We start from the raw sequence: 8,359 nt of genomic DNA, 5'->3' as shown, positions 1-8,359 counted from the left end.
AAATTTGAATTTATTTATTTTATGGTCTTTATGAAAAAAAATATTATTAAGTCATTTTATAAATATTTATAAATAAAGTGGTTGGATTTAAAAAAATCAAAATTAGTGTAATAAATTAGGCTCCATGTGATCGTTTTTTTGATGTGATTTGGGAACTATTTGAAAATTATTTAAAACATTGGATTATAATATTAATTTTTTTATATTTTAATAAATTAAATTTTAAATTTTGTGTAGTAAATTTTTTTAATGAATGAATAATAATTGAGATCGCATCTATTTTTATCGTTTATAATGGCAACATTTAAAAAGAATTTCAAAAATTAAATTTTAATTTATAAATATATATTTTTAAAACAATAAAATCTCTCGGGATCTTGATCTCATTCACAATGCATGCGGCGAAATGTTGGTTGAAGCCCTTGAACGGAAACCTCATGAACGAGAAAATGGATTTTTGTAGGTTGTACGTTTGGCAAGAAAATAGGAAGAGAATCGTTCTGCTATAGTTTAGTGGATAAGGTATCAATTACCGTTTGAGAGGTAAATGATTCAGTCCCCGATCCAAACACGATTACTTGGGGCAAGGCTTTAATTCAAAAAACAGTCCATATGCTTGAGTCAAGCACTTATAATAATGAAGCCAATGGCTGCAAAGATCAGTCAACGATGGTTCCTAGTTCAGCAGCAGACAGGCAAACATAAACTTAAAAGGTTCGTTTCTATCATACACAGCCAAATACTTGCAAAAACTAGAGATGGTTTAGGCATTGCTGAGTTGAAAATGATCTATTCATGCTTCTTTTCTGGTAATGGTCCTCCTCTGGGGATCTTGCTAAGGACATTGGAATCCAACTTCTGGAAGTGACCACAAAGCTGGTCAAAGACGTTGAATGCGAAGGTGTCGACTTCATCTTCGTATTTCTCGTACAGAATTGGAAGCGTATGGGCTGCAACGAAACCTGGATGTATTTGAAATGTGTTAGTAGTTGTGAAGATTGGTGGTTTCATAGGATAGGACAATCGTCTCGACTTACAACATTTTGTGTTTGAAAACAATTAGGCATAAGGAATATCTGACTTTCCATGGGATGTACGATGTAGTTATCCTATATTTTACTTGACGAAATGAAATAATGTTGTAGGATTATATGGTCGTGTGAAACTAGTTGAGATGAGTGTAACCTGACCCAGACTGTAACGGCCCAAGCCCACCGCTAGTAGATATTGTATTCTTTAGGGTTTTCTTTTCGGGCTTCCCCTCAAGTTTTTTAAACCGCGTCTGTTAGAGAGAGGTTTCCATACCCTTATAAAGAATGTTTCGTTCTTCTCCCCAACCAATGTGGGATCTCACAATTCACCCCTCTTCAGGGCCTAGTGTCCTTGCTAGCACTTGTTCCCTTCTCCAATCAATGTGGGACCCCCCATCCATCCCCCCTTTAAGGCCTAGCGTCCTTGTTGGCACACCGCATTGTGTCCACCCCCCTTGGAGCTCAGCTTCATTGCTGGCACATCGCCTGATATGTATCTCTAATACCATTTGTAACGGCCCAAGCCCACCGCTAGCAGATATTGGCCTCTTTGAGCTTTCCTTTTCGGGCTTCCCCTCAAGGTTTTTAAAACGTGTCTGCTAGAGAGAGGTTTCCACACCCTTATAAAGAACGTTTCGTTCTCCTCTCCAACCGATGTGGGATCTCACACATACACTTTAGTGGTAAGTAAGCAGCCATCATAGTTTGAAACAGATATATCTGCAGGTCATCCCCTCTAGGACTGTAGATTAATATTTGGACAACCCAGAATGAATCCTACTGGTTGTAAGTAAATAATATGATCAAAGAAATTAAAGATGTAAATGTTTTGAGATGCTGAATCTGAAGCCACTTACCAACATACAAGACAGTAATGAAATTGGACCAGCTACTAATCACAGCACCAGCCCACAAGCTTACTACAGCCTGAAAACATATTCACATTAAAGAAGCATCTACAAGAAAATCAAAACAGCAAGTTCCTAGAGAGTTATAATCAAAGAAACTCCATCCAATTATAGCAGATTCTTGCAGAACTAAGCCACCATACTTATATGTCCAATGTGTTTGGTGTTCATATTTTCAACTAACATATTAGTTGCATATATCGCTTCCTGAATCAGCAGCAAGTTCAGGAAAGATAGAGAGGATTTTTCAAATGTCGAGTGAGATTCCACATCGGTTGGAGAGGGGAACGAATCATTTCTTATAAAAGTGTGGAAACCTCTCCTTAGTAGACGCGTTTTAAAATCGTGAGGCTGACGGTGATACGTAACGGGCTAAAGCGGAAAATATCTATTAGCGGTGGGCTTGGGCTGTTACAAATGGTATTAGAGCCAAGCATCGAGCGATGTGCCAGCGAGGACGCTGGACCCCAAAAGGGGGGATTGTGAGGTCCCACATTGGTTGGAGAGTGGAATGAAACATTCTTTATAAGGGTATGGAAACATCTCCCTAATAGATGCGTTTTTAAATCGTGAGGCTGACAGCGATACATAACGAACTAAAATGGACAATATCTGCTAGCGGTGGGTGCATGTCTTCTTTTCTTTTACCACTCATGTCTATTGTTGAGTAATGGCATTCATTGATACAGATGGTTCATGGTTTTAAGCTGATCCCCTTTAGAATGCTACCATCAGTGTTTCCAAGGCAACCTCAGGCATGCACCTAAGGTGAGAGGTGAGGGGAGCTATGTGTTTAAGATCAATAACAGAAAGTTGATGCTCGTATTTATTCAAAATCAAGGTCTTGAACTGAAATACTCATATATGAATGTCTAGTGCAGAGAATACTAATTTGAGATCCCACATCGGTTGGAGAGGGGAACGAACCATTCTTTATAAGGGCGTGAAAACTTATCCCTAATAGGCGAGTTTTAAAATCTTGAGGGGAAGCACGGAAGAAAAAACTGAAAGAGGACAATATTTGCTAGTGATGAGCTTGGTCAGTTACAAATGGTATCAAAGCTAGACACCGGGGGGTGTGTCAACAAGGAGGTTGTGATGTCCCACATTGGTTGGGGAGGAGAACAAACCACCATTTATAAGGGTGTGGAAACCTTCCCCTAGCAGACGCGTTTTAAAGCCTCGAGGGGAAGCCCAAAAGGGAAAGCCCAAAGAGGACAATATCTGCCCGCAGTGGATCTGGGTCGTTACAGAGGTTGAGCCCCGAAGGGGGGTGGACACCAAGCGGTGTTCCAGCGAGGATGTTGGGCCTTGAAGGGAGGTGGATTGTGAGATCCCACATCGATTGGAGAGGAGAACGAGTGCCAACGAGGACACTAGGCCCCGAAGGGAGGTGAACACCAAGCGGTGTTCCAGCGAGGATGTTGGGCCCTAAAGGAAGGTGGATTGTGAGATCCCACATCGATTGGAGAGGAGAACGAGTGCCAACGAGGACACTAGGCCCCGAAGGGGGGTGGATTGTGAGATCCCACATTGGTTGGAGAGGGGAACAAAACATTGTTTACAAGGCTGTGGAAACCTCTCCCTAACAGATGCGTTTTAAAACCTTGAAGGGAAACCCGAAAGGGAAAAAAGCTTAAAGAGAACAATATCCGTTAGCGGTGAACTTGGGCTATTACAACTAATGACCTTTAGAAATGCACAAAATTGCAAAAGTAGTACATAAAATATGATAGCATACCCCAAGGAATTGTTTCAAATCTCCATTACAAGCAATATCTTGGAGAAAATGAAGAGCTCGGTTAGCCTCGGCACCAAATGAGACAGCAATTTCGACAAATAGTTCCTCAGGAAGATCGAGGTGAGGAACATTAGACGATGTTCTGCAGTGCACGAAACATGTTACAGAATGCATCAGCATTTGTTAAACCAGAAAATGCATTGAAGTCAATGGGAAACAATGGCATAAACGTCTATTTTCCAATCACCTGTCCAGAAATCCTGAGGTATTTGTCCATATAAACTGAAACAACATACCAAGAACCAGAGCAAAGCAAACAATAGTCAAGAAGTGGTAACTAAGCCATTCAAACAGTATCCAAATAATAGTTGCACTAGTCAAAACACTAGCTGAGATTTTCTTGTTCTTCCATAGCAGCACATCAGCAGCTACAAATATTTGATCAGCAGAGAAATCAAAATGAAGTAATATGATTCATGACATGAAAAAGATTATAGAAGATGAAAAAAAACTAAGAACATATAAATAAGGATATACATTTTCCGCCCCCGAGAAGATGGTGAACGGACTTTTTTCGTCCAAATATCCGCTTGTCCCGACCAGGCACTGAACTTGATGACGATACTGATTCTGCCTTATGACCACGTTCAGCAGGAGCTTCAGAAAAATTCTGAGGAAGATCCTTAGCAGTTACATTCTCAGACATCGTTCTTGTGCTTCAGAGAAGAAAAAACAAGAAAAAGGAGCCAAAGTTAAGGACTGAGCTGTTATTCACCAAGAAGGCAGATTGATAAAAATATAAACAAACACAAAATAAGAACAATAATAGTCAATAGGATGCATGAGATTAATCATATGAGTAAAGGAGCAAATCAAGGTCCAAGCTCCTTGCCAAAACTTTCCACTCAAAAATGCATAACAGTCATATCGGCTAGCGGTGGGCTTGAACTGTTATAAATGGTAATGGAGCTAGACACTGGGCGATGTGTTAGTGAGGAGGCTGAGCCCCGAAGGGGAGTGGACAAGAGGCAGTGTGCCAGTGTGCCAGCAAGGACAAAGGGCCTAGAAGAGAGGTGGATTGAGGAGTCACACGTCGATTGGAGAAGGGAATGAGTGTCAGTGAGAACGCTGGGCCCCGAAAGGGTAGATTGTAAGATCCCACATCGGTTGAAGAGGAGAATGAAACTTTCTTTATAAGGGTGTGGAAACCTCTCCCTAGCAAATGCATTCTAAAAACCTTAAGGGGACTCCGGAAGGGAAAGCCTAAACACGACAATATCTACTGGCCCATAGCATCCAACATTTTAATCCACCCAGGAGGAGGATACCAAGTCAAGATCAAAAGCAATCCAAATCTCATTCAAGCATCAAAATCTTCAGATTCATCCAAATATTCAGCGTGGTAATGCAAGATAAAACGAAATAGAATCTTCAAGAGACAGAGGAGGATGAAACAATATGTAAGAGATTAACAGGATGCTACCAAGATTACAGCAAAAGTAAACAAAAAGAGAAAGATCAAATCTACAACAACTGTGAAGTAAAACAAGCTAGCAGCATTTAACCCCATTTAAGCATCAAACAAACAAATTAAAAGATGGAATCATCCTGAAAAAGAAGCAAAACAAGCAGAAAATCACCAAAATCTAAAATGGAACTCGAGAACACAAACCAAGAGCAGGAAATTAATGGGTCTTCAAGGAAGAAACTGAAGAACAGATAGATGAAAGTGGGTTCTGAAAAAACTCCGTTAAGCACTACACAAAAACGAGTGATAAAAACAGTAGACGATGAGAGAAGTAAAAAATTACGGGATTCCAAGAACATCAACGGGAAATGACTTACTGAAATTATTAGCGGGCCACCACCGACCCAGGTACGAAAATTCCGAGTGGGTCGCATTGAATTTTGCATGTTGANCGCCGACCATTTTCCTCCACACAAACCCAAAACTCACATAAACAGCAACAAAAATCTCACGAACTCCACACATTATTCTATACCCACTTCCAAATCCTCCTTCTCATTCACTTACAGCCTCCAACAATGGCTTCCACCTCCTGTTTCCTCCACCACCACGCCCTCACCGCCGCCTCCGCAAGATCGTCGTCCTCCCCACGCCAGGTGGCTCCGCTCAAGCCTGCGCAGCTGCTTGTCTGCCGTGCCCAGAAGCAGCAGCCCGTTCTGGAGGAGGACGGCGGTGTTGTCTCTCGCCGATTGGCTCTCACTGTCCTCATTGGCGCCGCTGCTCTTGGCTCCAAGGTTTCTCCGGCTGATGCTGCTTATGGAGAAGCTGGTAATTGGATTCACCCACTTAGGGAATTTGAATAAACATCTTCTGTAATTCATTTCAGTAATTTGTCAGTTTTGTTTGCTCTGTTTTAGCTGAATTTTGATGGATGGTTTTGGAATTTTAGTGCTAAATCTTGTGTTACGTATGATATTGTCCACTTTGAGCCTAAACTCTCTCAAAAGGCTCCATACCAATAGAAGCCATGATCATTTCTTAAATTAGTCGATGTGGGACTCCCTCTCAATAATCCTCAACAATCCTCCCCTCGTAACAAATACATAGAGCCTCCTATGGAGCCCTCAAACAGCCTCCCCTTAATCGAGACTCGACTCTTTTCTCTGGAGCCCTCGAACAAAGTACACCATTTGTTCGACACGTAAGTCACTTTTGACTATAAATTCGAAACTCAATCCTCCCCTCGAACAAAGTACATCATAAAGCCTTTTCTGAGGCCTATGGAGCCCTTAAACAGTCTCCCCTTAATCAAGACTCGACTCCTTTCTCTAAAACCCTCGAATAAAGTACACCATTTGTTTGACACGTGAGTCACTTTTGACTACACCTTCGAGACTCACAACTTCTTTGTTCAACATTTGAGAATTCTATTGACATGGCTAAGTTAAATGCATGGCTCTTATACCAACCATGATATTGTCCACTTTGAGCATAAGCTTCCCAAAAGGCCTCGTACCAATAGAAATATTCCTTACTTATAAACCGATGATCATTTTCTAAGCGTGTTCTTGATTTCTTTTGGTTGGTATGATGATTGGAATGATATTTGATTGATATTAAAATTGCAGCGAATGTGTTTGGAAAGCCAAAGAGCAACACAGACTACTTGCCATACAATGGAGATGGATTCAAGCTTTCAATACCTTCCAAGTGGAATCCAAGCAAAGAAAGGGAATTCCCAGGCCAAGTTCTTAGATACGAAGACAACTTTGATGCCAACAGCAATCTTAGTGTAATTATCAACCCAACCGACAAGAAATCCATCAAAGACTATGGCTCCCCAGAAGAATTCCTTGCCCAGGTAACAATCTCCGTCCCCTTATCTATCGACTTCTTTTTTAAGTCTATCGCTAGTAGGTATTGTTCGTTTTAGGCCATTACATATCACTGCAACTTCACAGTTTTAAAACGCATCTGCTATAGAGAGGGTCTAGCCCTACTCCGACTAGTGCCTCGTACCATCCTATAATTGGCTCTGATACCATTTGTAACCGCCTAAACCCATCGCTAGCAGATATTGTCTTATTTGACAACATCGCGATTTGAAAGCACGTCTATGGGCCAAAGTGGACAATACCTGCTAGCGGTGGGCTTGGACTATTACCAATGGCATCAGAGCTAAACATCGGGTGGTGTGCCAGCGATGACTCTAGGCCCTAGGAGAGTAGATTGCGAGATCTGACCTCGGTTGGAGAAGGGGACAAAACATTTCTTATAAGGGTGTGGAAACCTCTCCCCCGTTTTAAGATCGTGAGGCGGATGGCGATACGTAACAGACCAAAGCGGACAATATCTACTAACGATGTCACTCTCGAAATGGTTGAAATCTGTTTGTTACTTTGGAAATCACTTGAAGACATCATTTTAATATTTCATAATCAATTTTGCGTTTGAAAACGTTGTTGGCTGTTGAAATATGTTAATGTTATTCATGTCAGATTTGGTTGAAACTAGAACAGAAGAGTCAATTCACATGCTTCAATTTGGGCTTTGCAGGTTGACTATTTGCTGGGAAAACAAGCCTACTTTGGAAAGACTGCTTCTGAGGTAATTTTCCCATTATAGAGTTGAAAAATGATGCATTCACATTACAACCAATACAAACATAAACAGGAACATGTTCTGTTCTGTTTTTCCGACACAATCCTCAACCCCTTCTGTTCTGTCTCGTGAAAACTAAAAACGAAACTATCTTTACATGTTTCATTGTGATTATTCTGGACCGAAACGACCCGAACTCATTAAAATCTTGATATTGATTAGGGTGGGTTCGACCCGGACGCAGTGGCAACAGCGAACGTATTGGAGAGCTCGGTGTCGGAAGTTGGAGGACAACCATACTACTACTTGTCTGTGTTGACAAGAACTGCAGATGGAGATGAGGGTGGGAAGCACCAGCTGATCACAGCAACTGTGAAGGATGGAAAGCTTTACATCTGCAAGGCACAAGCGGGAGACAAGAGGTGGTTTAAAGGAGCAAGGAAGTTTGTGGAAGGTGCAACTAGTTCTTTCAGTGTTGCTTAAGAATGTTGTTTAGTAATGTGTGTACGAGCGAGAGAGAGGCGTTTGTTGTATATTTTGGAGAACACTACCTTAGCCAATGAAAGGGATTGCCAGTGTTTGTGTTGGTTAGTAAGATGAGAGGTGTAAC

At 41.3% G+C, this 8,359-nt stretch overlaps 2 protein-coding genes across 4 annotated transcripts; one reads left to right on the top strand and one right to left on the bottom strand.

The window, feature by feature from the left end:
- Positions 1-574: 574 nt before the first annotated feature.
- Positions 575-5,599, bottom strand: LOC111785628 (reticulon-like protein B8). Of its 3 annotated transcripts, none has more exons than XM_023666001.1 (6): positions 5,526-5,599; positions 4,218-4,396; positions 3,928-4,108; positions 3,681-3,822; positions 1,889-1,958; positions 575-962 (listed from the first exon to the last, which is right to left on the bottom strand). In XM_023666001.1, exons 2-6 carry the CDS (start codon positions 4,384-4,386, stop codon positions 790-792), a joined length of 735 nt encoding a protein of 244 aa, XP_023521769.1. In that variant the 5' UTR covers positions 4,387-4,396; positions 5,526-5,599; the 3' UTR covers positions 575-789. The 3 variants fall into 3 exon arrangements, with proteins under 3 accessions (XP_023521769.1, XP_023521771.1, XP_023521770.1); XM_023666003.1 differs by lacking the exon at positions 5,526-5,599 and adding an exon at positions 5,353-5,495; XM_023666002.1 differs by lacking the exon at positions 5,526-5,599 and adding an exon at positions 5,321-5,340.
- Positions 5,600-5,606: 7 nt separating this feature from the next.
- Positions 5,607-8,344, top strand: LOC111785627 (oxygen-evolving enhancer protein 2, chloroplastic). The gene is made up of 4 exons (XM_023665999.1): positions 5,607-5,976; positions 6,777-7,009; positions 7,705-7,755; positions 7,972-8,344. Exons 1-4 carry the CDS (start codon positions 5,727-5,729, stop codon positions 8,230-8,232), a joined length of 795 nt encoding a protein of 264 aa, XP_023521767.1. The 5' UTR covers positions 5,607-5,726; the 3' UTR covers positions 8,233-8,344.
- Positions 8,345-8,359: the final 15 nt, after the last annotated feature.

The sequence above is a fragment of the Cucurbita pepo genome, unplaced genomic scaffold, assembly GCF_002806865.2.
Source record: "Cucurbita pepo subsp. pepo cultivar mu-cu-16 unplaced genomic scaffold, ASM280686v2 Cp4.1_scaffold000604, whole genome shotgun sequence".
NCBI lineage: Eukaryota > Viridiplantae > Streptophyta > Magnoliopsida > Cucurbitales > Cucurbitaceae > Cucurbita > Cucurbita pepo.
The sequence above is the reverse complement of the archived record's forward strand: the minus strand, read 5'-3'. Positions and strand labels throughout refer to the sequence as shown.

Coding starts and splice junctions, on each gene's coding strand:
- LOC111785628 (XM_023666001.1), bottom strand. CDS start 4,386: ATGTCTGAGAATGTAACTGCTAAGGATCTTCCTCAGAATTTTTCTGAA. Junction 4,109..4,217: donor TCTTCTCGGGGGCGGAAAAT/GTATATCCTTAT, acceptor AAATATTTGTAG/CTGCTGATGTGCTGCTATGG. Junction 963..1,888: donor CATTACTGTCTTGTATGTTG/GTAAGTGGCTTC, acceptor AAATACATCCAG/GTTTCGTTGCAGCCCATACG.
- LOC111785627 (XM_023665999.1), top strand. CDS start 5,727: ATGGCTTCCACCTCCTGTTTCCTCCACCACCACGCCCTCACCGCCGCC. Junction 7,010..7,704: donor CAGAAGAATTCCTTGCCCAG/GTAACAATCTCC, acceptor TGGGCTTTGCAG/GTTGACTATTTGCTGGGAAA. Junction 7,756..7,971: donor TTGGAAAGACTGCTTCTGAG/GTAATTTTCCCA, acceptor GATATTGATTAG/GGTGGGTTCGACCCGGACGC.